The sequence below is a fragment of the Podarcis muralis genome, chromosome Z (assembly GCF_964188315.1).
Source record: "Podarcis muralis chromosome Z, rPodMur119.hap1.1, whole genome shotgun sequence".
NCBI lineage: Eukaryota > Metazoa > Chordata > Lepidosauria > Squamata > Lacertidae > Podarcis > Podarcis muralis.
In genome coordinates this window covers 15,063,722-15,086,008 of record NC_135673.1, presented here as the reverse complement: position 1 = coordinate 15,086,008, position 22,287 = coordinate 15,063,722, and the positions used below count along the sequence as shown (strand labels likewise).

The 22,287-nt window shown below is 46.7% G+C and overlaps 1 protein-coding gene across 3 annotated transcripts in view; it reads right to left on the bottom strand.

Moving 5' to 3' along the window:
• The window catches only part of DDX31 (DEAD-box helicase 31), a 68,579-nt gene that overhangs the window by 34,536 nt on the left and 11,756 nt on the right, over window positions 1-22,287 (bottom strand). For all 3 annotated transcript variants that reach the window (XR_013391322.1, XM_028716093.2, XM_077922412.1), the window contains exons 9-16: window positions 21,148-21,212; window positions 19,019-19,138; window positions 18,571-18,677; window positions 16,998-17,239; window positions 15,802-15,963; window positions 13,669-13,728; window positions 6,044-6,094; window positions 2,887-3,026 (exon numbers count right to left, since the gene is read on the bottom strand). Coding sequence is in view for 2 of the 3 variants with exons in the window: in XM_028716093.2 (XP_028571926.2) it covers window positions 2,887-3,026; window positions 6,044-6,094; window positions 13,669-13,728; window positions 15,802-15,963; window positions 16,998-17,239; window positions 18,571-18,677; window positions 19,019-19,138; window positions 21,148-21,212 (947 nt within the window). In the remaining variant the exon portion in view is untranslated. The remainder of the gene's footprint in view (window positions 1-2,886; window positions 3,027-6,043; window positions 6,095-13,668; window positions 13,729-15,801; window positions 15,964-16,997; window positions 17,240-18,570; window positions 18,678-19,018; window positions 19,139-21,147; window positions 21,213-22,287) is intronic.

The window sequence follows — 22,287 nt, the reverse complement described above, 5'->3', positions numbered from 1 at the left end:
TTAGTTAGCTCAGAGCAAATTGCTATCTCCCATGAATGTGCCCAAATCGTATTATTACTGTTGTCAGTTACATCAGTTCATTAAGCTTATTAGTTTAAAAAGGGACACGAGGCAGGCGACCAACCTTTCAGAAGGTGGTGGAACAGCTTTGCTTTCAAAGCACAATAGTTTATGCGCCAGACCAGCACATGGCCATTCTTCTGCCTCGTTTCCCACACTGAAATTGTCAGGATAAATTTCCACCAGGCTCCATTTATGAACGGAAAGGGCAATTAGATTTGATGCCACGTGTTGCCCTGGGCTTGGAACTGTCTATCCGGATCTGATCTGTAATCCATTAAGCCCACAGCCTGCTATCAGTCCCTTCTTACTTACACACAGGGATAATCCAGTTCCACATAGATAACTATCACACAGTAAGAAGCACCTACCTGTCCTAATTAGGCTCATAGATTCCGAAATGAGGACTTTATAAACACTCCACTAACCCAAGGTCCTGTCCCACAACAAAGGGGTCTTGACTCCTGTCCCCTTATTATTCCCCCCCAGTCCTCCTGGGGGATACTGGGAGCCTTTTCTAACTGGGTTGGGGAATTTTTTTACAGCTCAAGGGCACATTCAATTCTGGGCAACTTCTCAGAAGCCTCATGCCTTCACAGAGGCCTCAAACAGGGCTAGAGGCAAAAGTGGGAGGAACAACAAATACAAAAATTCACCTTTGTACAATAGGCTAGCTTACACTCCCTTGCACACCCCTCTCTATTACTGTTGCTGCCATTGATAGTAATGAAAGACCAGCATTATCTATAGAAATTGTGGAACACTTTAGAGCTACTGAACCACCTAATCCTATACAGCAAATTGATTATCCTAGGCCAGTTTATCGAGCCAAACAGCACCATCTTTGAAGAAGAGTGAAGTAGCAGCAGGCTTGGTGAGATCTCAAGACCTGCAGGAGTACAATAAATATTTAAGAAGAACCCACCCCCCACCTCCAAACACACACAGGGGGCATGGAATTGTGGTGACTGAGTCCTGGTGGGAAATGATGGGGAACTGAGACCAACTGGGGAGATGGAATGGATTATAGTGGTAGAGGACATGGCTGACTGGCTGGCACCCTGAACAGTAAATCACCGCACTGCAACTTTTTGTTGCAGGTTCCACTTATATGGGGGGAAAGTTATCGCATCAGCGAAGATGGGGCCTCCCATCAACAGAAAAGCTTTACACATACAAATCCAGAAGGCATAACCCAACAAGTCTCCTCCTCGACCACATGTTGTAACTACCGAGTACTCTTTTCACTTTTTACTCAGTTATGAGGCCACCTCCTATTCTATTTCTCTTCCTATTCTGCAGCCTCTCTCATACCTCCATTTTCATCTTTGTCCCCATTTGCATGCCTCCCCTGCTGTCCTTTTCTGCATCTCCTCCTTTGCACTCCCCCGTTTTCATCTGCACCTTCTCCCCCTCCTCTTTGCCTCCTTTTACCCCTTGCAAACAGACCACCACCATTTCCACACCACCTCCTCCCTATTCTCCTACATCTGCAGATTTATGTTCCTACAAGTTTAAGATGAATAGCATCTTAAAAGCAAGCTCGTTCAGTTAGAGAAGGCTAAGTGATGGATGGTGTACATACATGAGTGTTTGCTTGTTAATAAAATACTTGCTGTAAATTACTACATTCTATTTGGAACTTCATCTTGAAGGCAACATTTGCTACCAGGAGTGAAGTGATATTTTAGCGCTACTTTAGCACTCAGCCATGCGGCAGCTGAGGAAAGGAAGAGGGGGAGCTTTGAGTAAAGCAGGGACGGAAGGACAATGAGAAGGAAAAAGTTGCAGTACAGTGGTACCTCTGGATGCGAACGGGATCCATTCTGGAGCCCCATTCGCATCCTGAAGCGAACGCAACCTGCGTCTGCTAGTGTTGCCGCTTCCACGCATGATGCCATTTCGAGCATCTGCACATGCACGAGCGGCGAAACCCGGAAGTAACGCATTACGTTACTCCCGGGTTGCCGTGGAGCGCAACCCGAAAACACTCAACCTGAAGCTACTTCAACCTGAGGTATGACTGTATAAAACAGTGGCAGAGGTTTTAACAAGGCATGGATAGAACAACACTGAGAGGAATAAAGTGGTGGTCTTAAGCAAGATTTCAGTACAGCTAGAAGGGAAATGAGAACAGCTTTGTTGTATAAGCTTTTTGGTGTTGGTTTCTGTGTTGTACCCATCTCCACTATATCTCCTTGTTAAAACATTAAAAAAAATAAATCAGTATTTCTTCCTCCCCAATCTATTCAAACCTCTCCTGTTGTTTTAAACCTTCTCGCTTCCATGCAATGGTCTCTATTAAAGGACTATTAATAGGAATAACAATTAATTATTATAAGTAATTGGTTGTGCTGAACTAAGTTCTACTCTGCATTGCCCCACTGAAATTAATGGGCCCACATTAGTCATGTCCACCAATTTCAGTGGGTCTACTGTGAGTAGGAGTAGCACTGGTTTCATCATCATCATCATATCATCATCATCATTTCTCCCGTATCGGTCTCTACAGCCACAGCAGGCGCTGCAACCTTCCAATAGCTAGCCTTTACCCCCAAAAGGCACACTCCTCCATTGTCTCCTGAGACACAAGGATGCCAACCAACTGAGAATTTCATTAATTCTTTTTTTGTAATGAATTCTTTTTTTTTAATCTCTTTGAGAATCATACTTCGGCTGTCATTAAAAACATCCTTCTAAAAAGAAGGTAGCAACTACCATCCATTTGTAATGAGACACAGCAGTGCAGATACCTTATTATTGGTTTAGCTAGGAAGTTTGGTTGGAGAGGAGAGGAGTGCGGGGGGGGGGGAGTTTGTGACTCACTTAATCTTGCAAGAAGCCAAGAAGTTGACATATTCCGCCTCTGAAGGTGCAAGGATGAGCAGGCTGTTCCCGTGACTGCCAATCCGAGCTGTCCTCCCAACACGGTGGACGTATTCGGCAAGCGAAGCTGGAGGATTATACTTTAAAAAAGAAAAAAGAAAAGAAAAAATAATGTGCAAGAGAGAGAGAGAGGAAGTTTGGAGAGGAAGAGAAGGAATTAGCAGACTGCATGGGTGGTTAATTATCAGAGAGAGTGCTGTGTCTGAGGTCATTTAGAAAAATAAATCCCAGGTCATATCAGCTTCCTTTTCCAAGGAAAGAAATGGCTTATCAGAACCCATCATCCTCATATCCCCGCAACCATCATTCACAGCTACAGTGGTAACAAGGGTTTTTTTGACATATGAATATGACACATTGGCCAAGCTGTCTTCTCACCAATTTTTTAAAAAAACAAAATTTGTTTCTATGCGGTGAGGTGGGGGCATCAGTGACCTATTTGCTTCCTTTCTTAATATGCATCAGCTGCTTGCCATAGGCGCGAGACAAATAAACCCAGAGAGCGCACCTGAGTTGGTTCCCCTTAAAATTATATTGGCTTAAGTATACAGTAATTGGCTTGCTTAAAGCTTTCCGAGACCTGCTACTCAGCAGAGAGATGCATTTACATAGGCTTAGCTTTACAGTGTCATGGCATTTGATGGCTGATTCACACATTACATTGCTACCGTATATGTACCATGCACTGAGTGCACGCTTCAAAAATGTTAAAAAAATGACAAACGCGCCGGGGGGGGGGGGCGAGCTGCATTCCATACACCTGCAGGACTGCTTCACACATGCAAGGTCAATTCCTTAGGATGGACTAGAACACGGGGCAATCACTCATATCTGCGAATCGAGTTTCACAGACCAACTGATCGGGTTGCCCCCCCCCCCCAATCATTTCAAAACACGCATCTTCTTTTTTGCAACAGGTTCCAGTTTATGCTTTTAATCAGCAAGCAAAGGAATCAAGGGCAGAGAACTCAAATGACACCTGAAGGTGAGTGTCATATTGTAGCGGCACCATATTTATTAAATTAATTTCTGAACTGCCTTCTTTTCGGGGGGTGGGAACTGTATGTATCTGAGTGCCAGAGAATCTGCTCTGCACACAGAAACTTCCAGGTTCAATCCTCGGAATCTCCTGGCAGGGCTGGGAGATATCCCAGTCTGAGGGGAGAGGAGATAGCCATCTTCAAATATCTAAAGGGCAGTCACATGGAAGATGGAGGCTTGTTTTCTGCTGGTCTGGAGGCTAGAACCCAAACAAATAGATTCAAGTTTCAAGAAAGGACATTCCAATTAAACACCATGAAGAACTTTCTGACAGTAAGAGCTGTTCAACAGTGGAATGGACTCCCTTGGAAGGTGGTGGACTCTCCTTCATTGAAGAGAGGTTGGATGGCCATCTGCCATGGATGCTTTAGCTGAGATTCCTGCATTGGAATCTAGATGACCTGCAGGGTCCCTTCCAACTCAATGATTTTATGATTGCATGAAAACCTGGAGAGCTGCTGCTGGTCAGTACAGGCAACACTGCACTAGATAGATCAAGGGTCTCACTCCATATAAGGCAGCTTCCTATGTTCCTGGAAAGCACCGCACAGACTCCGTGGCAGAGAATCTGCTTTGCATGCAGAAGGTCCCAGGTTCAATCCCCAATGGCATCTCCAGCTAGAGCTGGGAGAGACCTCTTGCTTGAAACTCTGAAGTGTTGCTGCCAGTCAGTGTAAACAGTACTTAGCTAGACCAAGGGCCTGAGTTAGAATAAGGCAGATTCCCATGTTCCTATCTAGTACAGTCATACCTTGGGTTGAAGTAGCTTCGGGATAAGTATTTTTGGGCTGCACGCTGCGGCAACCCAGAAGTAACAGAGCGTGTTACTTCCAGGTTTCGCCACTCGCGCTTGCGGTCAAAGTGACGTCACACGCGTGCGCAAAAGTGGCGAATTGCGACCCACGCACGTTGCATTCGCTTCTGGATGAGAATGGGGCTCCGGAACGGATCCCGTTCGCATCCAGAGGTACCACTGTATGAGCTTACTCTGCCGTTTCCTTATTCCCTCATCAGAAACCTAAAGACCGATCAGCGACAGCCCCGTTCCATCGTTTTTCCCTGTGCCCTCTGGCATGCCTTCGACAGGCTGCAGGGCCACCCGAGACACACAGAGAGTAATCTAATTGCTTCCCACAGGTCTCTCCTCGGGCTTATCCGGATGACCGAGCCAAGCCTTCTGGACAAGCAGCAACTTCCCCAGGGTCTCCAACACACTGTCATCTAATATGGGGGGGGGGGGGGTGTCAACCTGCAAGCCAATCCTGCACCTGAAAAGAGGCATGACCATTCGGGAAGGAGACAGCATTTATTTTATTTATTTATTAAATTTCTAAACCACCCTTCATCTGATGGCAGAAAAGCACTGCCCTCTTATTTACAGGTCAGTGGAACACCTGCTGTTAGGACTGGCGAAAGCATCTATGTTTAGAGGAGTATGTTGGTGGGATGTGCATGCTCATACATGGGGGCAAGTGTGTGCCTGTATGCCAGAGGTAGGGAAGCTGAATGCAGCCTCCAAGGCCTCTCTGCCCTTGGACATTCCTCAGACTACACCCTTCACTTGCCCTGATTTGAGCGGTTTTGCCTGGCTGGGATATGTCCTTGCTCTGATGCGTAGCATAGGAAACTGCCTTACACTGAGTCAGAGCATTCGGTCCACCTAGCTGGTGACTGGCAGCACATCTACAGGATTTCATTCCCCCCCCCAAAAAAAAAATATGCTGCCTTGGGAAGGAGGTGTAGCTCAATCACAAAGCACTTGCTTTGCATGCAGAAAGTCCTAGGCTCAATTTTCCAGTTTCTCCTGTTAAGAACCATCCTGCACAGCAAATGACCTTTGGGAAAGAATTATGCCAGAGGCTGATTCTGGTTTTTAGATCTTGAGAGGTCTAGCAAAAAACCTAAGTAGAATCAACAAGCCTGATTCCTGCCCACTCCTGATACTACAGCATACCAGAGCTCTGCACCAGGTTTCCGTGATGTTGAAGATTGATCCCTCCACCCATCAATTACACAACACACATATGCACAGGAAATAAAGGAAAGAAAAACTTACCTGTACAATCCAGGTAACCTGTGGCAGGTCTAATCCACGAGCAGCAACATCCTTTGAAAAGGAACAATGTATGATGAGCTCAGTTTTTATAAAGGTTTACGTTCACTACATTTATTATCGTTTATCCTGTCATTCACCCAAGGTGTTCAGGAGCAAATTACAATCAATCAACGGTGGAGATGTTACACTAAACTGGGGTTTGGCACTCTATGGGAAATTGGGGCGGGGGTGTAGAGAAAGGGGAGAACCTTAACCACCAAAAAGCTATTGCAATAAAGAAGGAAACACAGTGGTGCCTCGCAAGACGAAAAGAATCCGTTCCGCGATTCTCTTCGTCTAGCGGTTTTTTCGTCTTGTGAAGCAATCCTATTAGCGGCTTAGCGGATTAGCGCTATTAGCGGTTTAGCGGCTATTAAAGGCTTAGCGGCTTAGCTGCTAAAAGGCTATTAGTGGCTTAGCGGCTTAGAAAAAGGGGGGGAAAGCGAGAAAAAAATCGCAAGACTAGCAAGACGTTTCCGTCTTGCGAAGCAAGCCCATAGGGAAATTCGTCTTGCGAAGCAACTCAAAAATGGAAAACCCTTTCGTCTAGCGGGTTTTCTGTCTTGCGAGGCATTCGTCTTGCGGGGCACCACTGCAATTCTAAACTCAAATAAGAACATCCCCTATAGACCCACAAAATGGAAGAGCTAAACAAAAATGCTAGCAAGGGCCCGTGAACAACAATTCCCAATAAGTTGTATAATTAAATCAAATAAATATATGCATGACCTTATGTTCATAAGTTGTTATATAAAAAGATATTTCAACCCAATGCACTATGAAGAATGCATATCCACAGCCCTTTAAATAACATACTTCAGGAAAAATACGAAAAAAGTGTAATATTAAGAATGAGTCCTATGCTCATTAACTCCCTTCTCCACCTACATGCTTTATTTCAACAAATGACACACTGCATCTGAACCGGCAGCTATGGTTTGCATTTTGTTTCTAAACACTAACTTAAAGCAGATTTTGAAAGGCAAAGTGAAAACCATTGTTTACTAGGAATTAACTCTCTTGAAGCCAAGCAGGAAAGGGGAAGTGTGTGCAAGGAAAGAACTTGTTCCCAGAGTAACAAAAGTTTACACCTGAACCAAGCCAGAGGTGTGAGTCCTAACCTGTATCTGTCCCTTTGATCTCTGTGCTGAAGCCCAAGTTGTATGCGTTACATTGCACCCTCTTCAACTTTCTCTTGGACCTCTAGCTGTGAAGTCTACCTGGATATATCTTCTTGAGGGGCAAACTGGCTCATTTGTTTCTCCTGATTAGTTAGCTAGCACCAGAGACTTCCTATCAAAAAATGGACTTTCTTTAATAAACAGAAGCTTTCTTATTTCATACTGAGTCTCAGCCTGAACACTGTCTGTTTAAAGGTTTGCTCCAGCCATATGCCAACAAAACTTGGGATCTTAACAGCTGCAGAATCTGGGGCTCATGCATTCCTCAGCATGGAAACCTATACTGGCGGGTGAAAAATCCCTAACGCCAAATAAGAACACAAGAAAAGTCCTGCTGGATCAAGCCAAAGGCCCATCTAGACCAGCCTCAAGTTCTCACATGGCCAACCAGATGCTTCTAGCAAACCCGCAAGCAGGATCCAACCCCAATGCCCTCTCCAACTGGAACTGCAATTAGCGATCACAAGTGTTGGAAGAGGATTTCCAAATTTTGTTTTTTTATATATATAAAAAAGCGTAACTATAAAATAACACTTTCCATCCAGGTCCAACCCAACCCTAGTTGAGCTTTCCTTTCGTAGCGCCCAAAAAAGGGGGGGGGGTTTAAGGGATTTAAATTGGATTTGACCGATCGCTTCAGCTTATTAGATGCCATTATGCCAAGATATTGGATTTAGTTTTAAGGAGCTGCCAAGTTAAGAAGGGGGATTTATTACACCCAGCCGCGACCGGCGTCGAGTCGCCGCCTGTTCCCAGTCCACTTGATGAAGCAGATACACTGCCAAAAGAGGTTATTAGTTTAAGCAGATCAAGGCACAACACCATGCAAAGCCGTAATGAGTATGCAAATATATCATCTCTGGTTACAGCTCTTCGCCAGCATGGTTTTCGCTCTCTTCTCCTGCAATTAAAACCAGCTGCCTCCCAACACAAATCGCACTTGCATTCACTCACACCCCTCACGCACGGTCATTCTGATTCTGCAGGTGCAACTAGAGCCACATCTGCACCACACATTTAAAGCACTATGATGCCACTTTAAACAGCCATGACCTTCCCCAAAGAAGCCTGGGATCCGTTTGTTGTTAAGGGTCCTGAGAGTTGTTATGAAAACCCTATTCCCCCTCCCGGAGAGAAGTTTAACAATCAATTCCTCTTCCCAGGGCTCTCAGGCAAAGGCAATTTTTTGTACTCCTTGTCTGCCCACCATTGGCACAAGGCCCCTGAACATTTGTCCAGAGGAGAAAGTGGCCCTTGGGTTCCTGTCCCTGGTTTGGTGCAACAAGACAAGGAATCTTGAATGAGCATTGCAGCAGCTAGACCCTGTTGTCTCACACACCACCCTTTAGGAACTGGCTTCTAAAATGAGACACAATCTATTCATTCCTTGCCAAAATGGCACGCTCAGTGGTCCTGGAAGCTGTATCCTCCTCTTAAACAAAAGTTCAGCAGTGAGTGTAATGCTGGAGAGAGAGGAAGAGGGTTCAGCCAGTAAACTCATGCCATGGACTATGTGCCCTGGGGCTTCAGAGTCCTCATCAGGCACAGAAGGGAATAGCAGCCTACAACTCCAGCTCCTACCATTGGCTAGCCATTTGAAGCATCTAGATCGGTCAGGCCCACTATCAGTGCCGTGACTGGTGCGTTAGGGGAGGAGGTTAATTGAGAAGCACCTTCTACCCCAGGCTGGCAGAATGTATCCTCTGGGTTGGCTAGCCTGGTATAAATACCAGAGTCCTGATCCCTTCTGCCTTTGCCTGGTTGAGGGAATGGGGCCCTCATGGCCTGTTTCAGATTTCATTTCAAGGCCTCACTCAGGCTTCGTCCTCCCTGGTGGTTTTGTGCCTGTTTTGAAGGGTGGTAGGACAGAGATCTTGATTACTTGGAATGCTCATTTAACCCTAGTTCTCGCCACCAGTGTCCAGCCACCTTCTCTTCTCCAGGGAACTTTAGCCAAATGAGATGATTCGGTTGGTGTGTGATATCACATACACACACCATTAAGTTAAAGTCTCATAACATTTTATGGGAGTGCTGTTGCTGTTCGCAGAGAATCTGGCCCCATCTACACTATACACTTAAGCAACATAATACCACTTGAAACAGTCAAGCCCCCCCCAAAAGGATTGGGGGAACTGTTACTTGTTAAAGGTACTGAGAGTTGTTAGGGAACACCCACCCACCAATTCCCCTTAAAATTCCCAGCATGTGTTAGCAATCAGTCCCTTTTCCTAGGGAACTCTGGGAACTGTAGCACCAGGAGGGAAATATGACTCTCTGGAAATTTAAAGAGATACCCTTCTGGAGCTACTATTGTACAGCTGGCTAATTTCTAAACATACATACTTCTCTTTATTATCCTCCATCCAGAAAAGCAAAGGTATTACGTTGGGTTACATACGCTTCAGGTTACATACGCTTCAGGTTACAGACTCCGCTAACCCAGAAATATTACCTCGGGTTAAGAACTTTGCTTCAGGATGAGAACAGAAATTGTGCTCTGGCAGCGCGGCGGCAGCAGGAGGCCCCATTAGCTAAAGTGGTGCTTCAGGTTAAGAACAGTTTCAGGTTAAGTATGGACCTCAGGAACGAATTAGGTACTTAACCCAAGGTACCACTGTCAAAGACACATCTCTGCCAGGCAAAAAAACCGGAGAAGGATTTGAAGCAAGGTTGCTGAGAGGGCGTGGCCTACAGAAAAAGAGGGTGGGGCTTGTGAAGGGGTGGGACCTGAGGAGACTAGTAGGCTGGAGTTTTCGCACAGGAAGTAAAAGAAAAATCAGTGAGCTTGGTGGCTTAAGAGGCCACAAAATTTGTTATCAGCAACCTTGCAATCAAAAAGGTCCCTTGTGAGCAAAGGCTGGGGGTCTACATGCAGTGACTGGGACTATGTGCACATAAAGCCCCCATTAGGTGGAGAAAGGAACAGCAGCATCCATGTCTTACCAGTAGTACGAAGCCTCTAGATTGGCTTGGCCTGGTATAAATACCATGAATGGCAAGGGCTCAAAGTTAGTTTTCTGTCTTTGCTGCACTTCCATCTCCACCGCTGGAGCTCTGGAGCTGAGGCAGGGGTGTTTTAAAAATCTTTCCAAATTTGGATCCTGTGTACAACCCCAATGTTCAGGACCCACCAACATCCCCAAGATTTAGGGACAGAAGAGAGAGAAAGAAATCTGATGAAGTCGTTCCTGAAAGGGCACTCAGTGGTGAGGCCTTGAAGGCCTTAGTCTTGACAATTGGCAGCCTCCGCAAGGCCTAGAAGGTGCAGATGGAAGGCAGCTCGTTCAGGTGCCAGGCTGTCAGTTGGATTAAAATGACTCATTTATTTACCAAAAAGAGGCACACACAAAGCGCTTTAGCTAAAACAGGGGGAAGCGAGAAAGAGAGGCAGAGTCGGGGGGTGGGGAGAGAGAGGGCCAAGCGGAAGGTAGGAGCTCTCATGACTTCCCAGCCTGCCAAGAGTCATTACAGCTGAGTGTCGAAAGCCATCAGCGGGGAAGGGACCCCCGTCGGCCAAGTGACAGATTGGGCTGCACGATTGGAGGAGGAAGGAGAGGGGGAGAGCGCAGAAAGCTGTCAGAGGGCGAAAGCGTTTGGCCGCGCCCGCCAGAAAACTGGCAGGATGAGTTAGCGTGATGGAGTTAACAGGCAAACAAATCTCCAAAATGATCTTCCTCTCACTGAACTTGCTCCCCCCCCTTAAAAAAGCAGAGGCACCTCCCTGAAAAAGGCAAGCAAAGAACTTCAGTGAAGGAGAAAGCAGACATTTCGCAAGAGAAGCCCTGGTCTGTTTTTCAAACGTTAATTGGCATGTTTAGGGGGGAAATTACAATTACTGCATAGGAACAGCATAGGAAGCTCTGGTGAGCCATCTAGCTCAGTATTGTCTACACCAGGGGTTATCAACCTTGAAGGTTTTCAGGGCTGCCTCTGGTCAGGTGCCCCAAACTGATTTTTCATTATTATTTTTACAAAAAGCAAGTCTCCAGCCCTTCTAGAAAGAAAGTTATACGGCAAAATGTGCAGGCACACACCAAGCGATTTCTGCATGGCTACCTCATATATTTTTCCTCATACTGAGGAATGCTCCTTGTTATTAGACAGCAACAGTGTGTGTGTGTGTGTGTGTGTGTGTGTGTGTGTGTGAGAGAGAGAGAGAGAGAGAGAGAGAGAGAGAGAGAGAGAGAGAGATGTACATAATCAGGACCAATAGGGCATAGCTGACTTCCCATGGTAAGTATAGTTGTTGGGGGTGGTTCTCTATTCCAGTGTTTCCCAACCTTGGGCCTCCAGCTGTTTTTGGACTACAACTCCCATCATCCCTAGCTAGCAAGACCAGTGGTCAGGGATGATGGGAATTGTAGTTCAAAAACAGCTGGAGGCCCAAGGTTGGGAAACACTGCTCTATTCAATTCTGTGTTATGCTGTGCTCCACAGAAATCATTTTTGTGTCATGACATGCCCACTCCATGGCAGCCATTTTTTAACTGGCACCCCCAACACTCTGAAATTTTGAAAAATGCCCACTAGTCAAATAAAGGTTGGCTTCTACTATTAATTCCATGGTTTTGGAGGGGTGTGGTTGCCATTATTGTTTTTGTGCCATAGAAACTGGCACAGGGAAATAAACAGGAGATCCAGGGGAAACATACTGGTTACGACAGCAAGTGGCAAACACAAGCTCATGGGACTCACACACTCTAGAGAAAGTATGAAGCATAGGCTTTATACTTCTCAGGAGAAGATAATTTTGGGTCCCGAAGGCAGAAAATCCAAGCAGCTTTCCTCACTACTCAGATAGTAGGAATTCAAAATCGAAACAAAAAAAACCACATAAAAAGTCTTTCATTGGAGGTAGATTGCTGTAGCTGCACCGAACGGTCCCAAACAGTACGGCTGGCCAATCCTGCTTGTTCAAATAAAGGGAGGCCAGGTTACTCCAGCATTCTGTTCTCACAGTGGCCAACCAGATGTCCCAATGGGAAGCCCACAAACAGGACCTCAACTATGGCAATTGGAAATCCATAAGGACTAGCCACATTACAGCTCTGGCAATTGGAAATACAGCTGCTATACCCAAGGGAAGTCTGCTGCTAAATATGGATGCAGAGGACAGACAAGAAGAGAAGGCTACACTCTTCCTGCTTGGTTAGTGAGCAACTAAAGGCACTGGAAATTATCAGCAGCGGAAGGGAATTAGCTGCTGGACCTTTGGGCCTGATCCAGCAGGACTCTTTGATGCCCACCTTGCTCCTATTCCCAAAACTTGCAACCATTTTCCAATTAAAAAAAACCACCATCAGGCAAAGCCACGTTATGGCAACCCAGAACGTCAGAGGTGGCCAGAACTTTTCAGCTCCAATGGCTCCTGATTGCTGTTAATTTACACATTTATGGTAGGCAGCCATCACTGAGACACACAGATTTCCCAGGCTTAACAGCTGCCATGGCTAAGTGAGCAAATTGTGTAGTGATGCAGCAGTCTGAAGCAGTAGAGAGAAAGGTTACTAGCATCCCACAAGCAGTGATGGTCTTCTATCCGCCCTTGAAGCGAGTTTGAGTTTATAATAAAACAGGTTATTGTGCTTTGATATCAGTATTCTTAGTTTTCTAAGTTAATCAGGACTAGACAGACAACAGACATGGCAACTGGAAATCCACTAGGCATGCAGTCCTCACTCCTCCTCTATTTTGGACTCCTCTTACCCTGAATTCATTCCATGCCCTTCCCTGCCAGATGACAAGATAAACTGGGTGTCAATTATACTTGCTCATATTCAAAGCTATGCCAGGGACTGGTTGGATGCTAAAGAATGGTGGGAGGAACCAGCTGGGGAAACCTCAAGGGGAGAAGACTCAGAGTTGTGGTAGTAGGGGTTGGATGATGATGAGTGGTCAGAGAGAGAAGAGGAAGGAGGAGGAGGTGCCAGAAGCTGAAGCGGTAACAGGGCTTAGGGAGCGGGGAGAGTCTGTGACAGACAGCAGACCAGAATCAGAGGTAGAAGCTGAAGTAGAAAAGGAAGGAAGCAAAGAAGCAGAGATGAGTCAGGCTTGTGAAGAGGTATGAGTGTCTCCCCCTCCTGCTGCGATAAGTTACCTCCCTGCCCCCCCAGTCTCCCAGAACCAGGAGAGGCATAAAGTGGGAGAAGCAAAGACAGGCACGCAGGAACAGTCTCTGACCGCTTGGGAAAAAACCCTGCAGAGGAGGAGACATAACCGGCTGTGGAGAGGCAGGACTTTAAGTCTCAGCAAGTGCCTCATTGGACAAGACCTGAGTTGCTGTGCTCATCAGACATGACACTCCTGTGCATATCCTGTTTTGCTAATGTAGAGTTAACTCCAGCTTACATGGTGTGATACACTGCTCAACCGCTCCTGTCAACTTATTATCCAGTAACTTACTGTGCACAGTAAAATGCTCGTCTTTGATTGCAAGAAGTCCTGGAAGACAGACATCCTCTCCTAAAAGAAATGAAGGGATTTATGAAGCAAGCATCCATGTGCTTCATGAGCAAAATGAATCCTGTAGATGGGCAGGACATGGATCATGAAAGGTTACAAAGGATTTGGGGGTTTGGATAGAGCCTATGAGACCTGTCAATGTGAGAGGCTGAGGAAAAAAAGATTATGCAAACTAATTATAAATAACCAAATATGATGCATGTTTAATTGGTTTTTTAATTATTTATACTGTAAGCTCCTTGCAGCAGGGACCTATCTTATACTGCTGTAACAAAAACTGTACTTGGATAGTGCTACACAAATAAGTAGATTAATTAAAGCCATTTAATTGGTTAATCATTGAGGGGGAATTCAACACAAGGGGCTGGGCAATGGGAAAACTTGTTGGTTAGATACTATCTTAGTTCTGCAATGGGGATGACATGGCTTTCCCCTCTAATAGTGACTGGTAGATTTTAAATTAACTAATTTACTGTCACACTAGCCTTCAAGGGCTAGTATGGGCTCTGGCTACAAATCCACCTAACAAGTTACCTCATTCAACTCACATCTTACCACCTTCTTTGCAGGAATATCATGGGGGATTTTGTCAAAAGCCTTACTGAAATCAAGATAAACTATGTCCACAGAATTCCACCAAGCTGGTAACGCCATCAAAAAAAGACATGAGATTTGTCTGGCCTAACTTGTTTTTGAGAAACCTGTGCTGGGTCTTAGTATTCACAATATCCTTTTCTAAGTGCTCACAGACCGACTGTTCTAGGACCTTTCCTGGTACTGATGTCAAGTTCAAAAGTCAGTAGGTACCTGGGTCTTCTCTCTCCCTCCCCTTTTTGTGTGAAGATGGGAACATTTGGCTACCTCCAGTCTGCAGAGACCTCACCTGTTCTTGTTTACTTAATGCTGTCCATTGGCAGTAACAATAAAGCCTTGACAGACCAATGGTGTCACTCGATATATTATAAGGCAATTTCCTAAGAGCCAAATCTGCATATCATATTAAAGGCACTTTTGCACCTAAAGTGCAGAGGTTTTAAAAATAAACTCTGCCAGCTGGGGTCAGGGCTGATAATTAATGAGAGCAGAATAGGCATGGAAGAGGATAGAACTGGAATGCACCAGTGTGCGCCAAAGAAAGCAACTAGGCCAAGCTGCCCTCAAACCCCAAGCAAAGGAACTTGTATTGATGAGACCAGCCTGTGCCCAGCAGTGCTGTATGGGAGGCACAATTTAGTTCCATTAATGCCCTTAATTCGAAGATACAGAGGGCTAATTGCACATTGGGCCCTAAAAGACAGGATCTTCCCTCTGCTGCTGGCTTTGGAATGGTATGTTGGTTGTCTTAACAGCTGGGGTTTGCATCAGGCGAGGCCAAGCCTACTCTGCCTCTCTCGGCTTGGAGAGAGGTTGGGAATTCCAAGGGCAAGAAAATCACATTTCCAGGTGCCACGGGAAAGGAGCAGACGAGGACATAACTGCAGCTTCTTTATTTCTCAAGGTGTACCAGTTGCAACACAACTTGGAAATGTGACAGAGCCTCTTCCTGTTTAGGCACCCCACTGAGGCCCCCCCAAGTCCTTTCGAAAACCAAAGTTGTCCAATGATAACTTCAAGGATGAGTGAGGATTTGAACCCCAGTGTCGTCTCAGCCCTAGTTTGACTCTCTAACCACTACCCAATAGCTCTCACATTTCTTCCATCTCTCACACGCAAGGAGCACAGCTCAGTGGCAGATCAGCTGCTTTGCATGCAGAGAGTCCCAAGGTCAATCCCCGGGACCATCAGGTAGGGCTGGGAAATGTGCCCTGTATGAAATCCTGGAGAGTTGCTGCCAGTCAGTCAGTACTGAAGCTAGACAGACCACTTACTCACTATTAGGCTGTGGATAGTATCAGAGAATAGTCAGGGCTAACTGTTAGTTTACTCTGAGTAGGACTAAGCCCCATTTCTTTTTAAAGAACAATATCCCAAAACTGGCATGTGGAAGAAGCAGGATTCCTGATTGCCTTTGAAAACCTTCAGCCAATTTTGGCCGGCTCCTGAATGGGGAAGTTGGGAGAGTGGGCAGTTCACCTCTTGTTTCATGTCACCATGCAAGCGTGCAAACGTCAAGGGCGAAGGAGGAAGCCATGGCTGCTCAAGGTCCGCAGCCAAGACTTTGTGGAAGAGGGTGTGGTGAAACTCCACCTGCTCACAGCTGGAGAAGAAGACAATCATCTTGTTGCATTTTTCAAACTGTGGGAATAAGAACAGACACAAATCAAGGGCTGAGTGTACTGTGGAATTCCGCAGGAGGGTGGGGGGAAATTAACAGAAGATAAAGCTATTGGTGGCTACTAGTAGACCTCTAAATACCAACTGCAGGGAACTGCAGGAGGGGAGAGTTGCTGTTGAATTCAGGTCCTCCTTGTGGGCTTCCCATAATGGGTATCTGGGTGGCCACTGTGAGAACAGGATGCTGGACTAGATGGGCCACCGGGCTGATCCAAGCTGGAAAGAGGAGTGGAAAGAGATCCCCCCCATATACAGTGGTACCTCAGGTTAAGAACTTAATTCGTTCTGGAGGTCCGTTCTTAACCTGAAACTGTTCTTAACCCGAGGTACCACTTTAGCTAAGGGGGCCTCCCACTGCCGCCACGCGATTTCTGTTCTCATCCTGAGGTAAAGTTCTTAACCCGAGGTACTATTTCTGGGTTAGCGGACTCTGTAACCTGAAGCGTCTGTAACCTGAAGCGTATGTAACCCGAGGCACCACTGTAATACTAAAATTCAAGGACATCCAATGAAACTGACGTCAGGAGATTCAGGGCAGACGAAAGGAAGGACTGCTTTGCACAGCGCTCTAATTATGGCATTTGCTCTCACAAGATGTAAGAATGGCCACCAACTGGGGTAGTTTTCAAAGAGGAGACGACAAATTTATGGAGGAGAAGGTTATTATTGGTGGCTACGAATCACAATGACTATGTTTGGCCTCCATGGTCAGAGGCAGTAATGCTTTTGGATGCTGGCCGACGGAAGCCACAAGATGGGAGACTGCTCTTGTGCTTGTGTCCTGCTCACAGGAGGTCCTTTCTCACTGGGGCACCTCATTTTTGTCCACTGTGAGAGCAGGATGCTGGACTAGATGGGTCACTAGCTTGATCACTTATGTTATTACATTCTAAACAACAAACCCTTAAGAGAGGGGTCATGTTAAGTCTACTGTAGGAAAAGATATGGGGAAGGCCCACCCATTAACCTGTCAGCCAACAGAACTAGAACCTCACCTTCAACTTCCCAAGGATAAATGCTGCCAGCGTCACAAGCCTTAGCTTGCTAGGGACAACCACAACATTCTGCTGGAGGTTTTCTGGTACAGCAAATCCTCTTTGTTCCAAGCTCACTGGAGCGACACCGGCATCCTCCTTAGCACACGCTTCTGCCTTGGAAGTGTTTGACCCCAGTGATCCTTCCGCAATGGAAATGCAAACAGGATCATGCAAGCTGATGTCAGCTAACCTCGAGACTCCTGTTTCAGGCAGGGGAGGAATATTTATTTAGTATCACTGTTTCTTTATCCTGTTGTTCAACATGAAATGGCTCCCAGAGGAGCTTGCAAATATTAATGAGATACTAGTTGAAAACTGTATCTCAGGGGTGGGGAACCTCAGGGCCAGGAACAAATGTGGCCCTCTAGGCCTCTGTCTGGCCCTTGGAACTCTCCCCAGACCACAGCCTTCACTGGCTCTGCTCCATACCCTTCTTGAGTGCTTTAGCCTGGCTGGGATGTATCCTTGAACTCTGGTCATGTGTCTGTGTGTAGAAACTAGTGTGTTCTAAAAAGGTAAAATTTACATTTGCGCTCAGCCCACACTTTGCCTCTGGCTACACCCACCACTGGCATATTGCCCCTAGAAAGCTGCCCAGAAAGGAATTCAGTCCTTGGGCGAAAAAAGTTCCCACACCCCTGCCAAAGCTGCTGGGGGCCCTCTTAGGTCTCTTGCATGGGTGCAGGTAGGGGTGGGGGAAGAAGTTCCTGGAGAAGAGGAGAAGAGCCTGGAGAAGAGGAGGTTAAGGGGTGATATGATAAAAGGTAAAGGTAAAGGTACCCCTGCCCGTACGGGCCAGTCGTGTCCAACTCTAGGGTTGTGCGCCCATCTCACTGTCCGCAGCGGGGCCAGCGCTGTCCGCAGACACTTCCGGGTCACGTGGCCAGCGTGACAAGCTGCATCTGGCGAGCCAGCGCAGCACACGGAACGCCGTTTACCTTCCCGCTAGTAAGCGGTCCCTATTTATCTACTTGCACCCGGGGGTGCTTTCGAACTGCTAGGTTGGCAGGCGCTGGGACCGAGCAACGGGAGCGCACCCCGCCGCGGGGATTCGAACCGCCGACCTTTCGATCGGCAAGTCCTAGGCGCTGAGGCTTTAACCCACATGTTCAAATATATAAAAGGATGTCATATAGAGGAGGGAGAAAGGTTGTTTTCTGCTGCTCCAGAGAAGCGGACACGGAGCAATGGATCCAAACTACAAGAAAGAAGATTCCACCTAAACATTAGGAAGAACTTCCTGACAGTAAGAGCTGTTCGAGAGTGGAATTTGCTGCCAAGGAGTGTGGTGGAGTCTCCTTCTTTGGAGGTCTTTAAGCAGAGGCTTGACAACCATATGTCAGGAGTGCTCTGAAGGTGTTTCCTGCTTGGCAGGGGGTTGGACTTGATGGCCCTTGTGGTCTATTCCAACTCTATGATTCTATGATTCTAAGTTCCCTGCAACCAATAACTTTCTGGTGAACTTCCCCATCTGCCCCTCCTCCCATAGTGGCTGCTGCAATGAAAATACGAGCACCTATGTAGCACTTACCATCTGTAAGCGTTGCCGACAAAAGAACATTTTGCCGCTTCTCACCGTCAGCATTTATGGCATTCAGTATCGCAGTGACTGCCTTCTCAAAACCCAGATCCAGGATCCTGAAACACAGGTGAGAGATAAGGGGGGGGGGGGGAGGAACAGCACGAGGATAAGTAACACATCCAACTTTCCTGGTTCATGGTGGCAACCTGGCATTATGGGATCTCAGTAGCAGAGCATCCTCAGAAGGCCCCAGGCTCGGTCCCTACCATCTCCTGCCAGGAAGGGCTGGGGGAAACCCTGGAGAGCCACCCCCAGTCAGTGTAGACAGTGCTGAGCTAGACAGACTCCATATAAGGCAGCTTCCAATGTTCTTACCTGCTGTGTGTTGTCTCAAAGATCCCACCTCCCTCATGGGCAGCTACTTCCAACAATTGAGGATGCAGCCAGGACTGCTTACCTGTCTGCCTCATCCAGGATCAGCCACTGGATGTGGCGGAAGTGAATGCATTTGGTGGAGTTGATATGGTCCACCAGGCGGCCAGGAGTGGCAATTAGGATGTTTATTCCTTTGCGTAATCTATTTTAAATAATAATAAAAAAAATCAGAAGAAGAGTGATTGAACACATGGGTAAAACAGACTAACTGTTAACAAAAGATCACACCTCGTTCATAAGCTCCTCCCTCCCTTTGTGATCTCTAATCCTGACACATACAACACACTGGACCTCTTTGTTTGCCAAGGTTCATGGTTTTCATATCGCAGGTGAATCTGCTTCCAAACCAGAATCCTTGAGGTATCCTGGACCCAAGTTGTTCAGGACTTTGTAAATCAAAACAGGAACCTTGGTCCTGGCTCAGTAGCAGGTAGGCAGCCTGTGCGGCTTTTTTAATACTAGTGTCACATGTTCTTGACCCAAAACTCCCATCAGCAATGTGGCTGCAGCATTCAGCAGTAGATGAAGCTACAGAATCAGACCCAAGGGCAACCCCACATAGAACGCATTACAGTAATCTAGGTTCAAGGTTCCCAGTGCATGGACTATAGCGGTGAGGCTACCCCTGTCCAAACCATGAACTTAGTCCTTCAGAGGGAGCACAACCCCATCCAGAACAGGTAACTCTCCCATTTTCCAAACATGGGAACCCCCCACCCGAAAAGCCTCTAAATAGAACACAGCATAAAGATAGCAAACATCATGGTTGAAAGAAAAAATTGACATAAATCAGTAAAACAGTAGCATGAAAGCACGTAAAAACAAATTTAAAAATAAGGAACTCAAGATAAACTTTAAAGGGGTACAATCTTACGGGTCAGGAAAAGGATTAGTCTTCACAAGATGTTTAAAGCAGCTCATGGCTGTTGCTTCACAAATGGCAGAGGGAAGGGTGTCTGTACAGGGGTGGCTGCTTCTTGTTTAGCGCCCTGTGATATTCATAGAATTCTGCACAAGCAGAATTTCCCCAGAAGATCTAAGGCAAGGATACCCAACATGGTGATCCCCTGGATGTTGCTGTGCAAGAGCTCCTGTCATCCTTGACCATTAGTCATGCTTGAAGGGCCCAATGGGAGTGGAATCCCAAGGTAGTTCCAGACACATAATCTAAGCTGCCCTTTTCTGACTCTTAAGAAAGACACACACACTTTCTTACTGCAAAATGGCAACACAGGAAGCTGCCTTATACAGAGGTCAAACCACTGGTTCAAGCACAGTATTGTCTTTGTTGATTGGCAGCAGTTCTCAAAAATTTCAAGCAGGGGTCATCCCCAAACCCACCTGGATTGAACCTGGGACCTTCTGCATGCAAACAGATGCTCTAGCACTGTTGGTGCAGTCCTTCCCTCTTAAAAAAGCATGACATGGTTCCAAACAAATAGGAAGCTGTGTTATACCTAGTCAGACAATTGGTCCTTCTAGCTGAGCATCATCTAGGGTTTCAGGCAGGGCACATTCCCAACCATACCTGGAGATGCTAGGGATTGAATGGGGGACTTCCTGTATGGAAAACAGATGCTCTACCACTGAGCCACAGTCCTTTCCTCTAAAAAATAACTTCCAAGATCCCAGTTCTTGTCATAAGAAGTTGCCTTATACCGAGTCAGACAATTGGGTTCATCTAGCTCAGTACCAGACACTGAGAACATTCCCAGTCCAACCTGCAGGTTGAACAAAGGACAGATTCTCTGCCACTGAGCTATAGTCCTTCCCTGTCCCATCAGCTGAGCAAACAGAAGAGCTTGCAAGAGACCTGGGTGGAACAGCAGATCTTTTTGGGGGGCGAGGGGAGCGGGGAAGAGTAGAGAAAGAATCTTACACACACCGACAGGGATCACAGGCTAAAGAAGCTCATCAACATTTTACAACCAGAGAGAGAAAGATGAACACACTTCCTGCTGGCTCAGCTGTCCGTTTTTTGTAAGATCCACAGTGGGGGGTACTCACAGCCTGATCCAAAGTCACTCTCTCCCCACTAATAAAAAAAAGGCACCCTGGGAGAGAGAGAGTGACAGATGAAAGGGACTGGAGGAGAAAGAGTGAACTAAAAAAAATACAACCCCTACAGGTTTTATGAAAGTGATGTCCTACCTGGCTTTCTCAGACTTTTTCTTCTCTCCTCCCATCAACACGCCAGGAACAATCCAGGTAAAGGGCTAAATGGAGGAGGGGGAAGGAAGGAAGAGTGGTGGATAACTGAGAAAGTGGGGCACTCACATTTCAAACCAAGTTGCAAAGGCAGGGAGTTCGACAATAAGCGACAGGAAGCAGACAGGCTTTCCTTCGAAAACAAAAACAGTCCAGCAACACCCCAGTGGTCTTCTTGCACTGATTCCTGCATTGACCAGGAGACCACATGATCTCTGAAGTTCCTTTTGACTCTGTTATCAGGTGTGGGGAACCTTTGGCCCTCCTGCTGCTGCTGAACTACAACTCCCATCAGCCCCAGCAAGCCTGGCCAAAGATAATGGGGGCTGTAGTACAGGAACATCTGGAGGGTCAAACACCCCCTACCCAACTTGCTCTCTATATATGATCCACATGCCATCTGCAAAGCTCAGGGGAGAGTTGGATATGTTCTAGCAAGCCCCCTCAGTTCACACAGCTTAAGATAGAAGGGGGACAGGCCAGGATGTGATGTGAATCAAGTGGGTGCCCTAGAACGTGCTCCAGAATCCTCAGGGGTTATTTCAAAGCAGTGGAGACTGGCCCATTAGGATGAATGGGGCAATGCCCCACTAACCTCAGTCTGCTCCCAGACAGTCCACCCCTGCTTGCCTTCTCCCTTACAACCCATCCAGGGGTGGTGGCCTTGGCTGTCAGCTTCTGCCTCTAGTGTTGCCCCTTGTAGAATAATGTAAGCACAAGGCACTTATCCACAGTGGAGTGTCTCTGCTGCATCTCTGTATGTGACTCATCTAACGTGCTCCTTTCTATCAGGAGGCATGGCCAGTACACACAGAGATGTAAAGAGCCAGGCAGTGGTGGCTGATGGGAATGGTAGGGTGGAAGGCAGGGAGACCAACTGTAGGCAGAGACAGAGCCTAAGACAGGCAGAGCCAACTAATTCAAGTCCCACCTCCGCAATCTTCCTCCTGCCAGCCCTCACTGCCTGCCTTCTTACTTTCATCTAGCCTGTCAGCTTCCTCCTCCTGGGTCTTAGTTTTGCCCTTTCAGAACTTAGCAGGGAGGAGGATGGGATCAAAACTAGAATGAGTTGGCTCTGCCTCC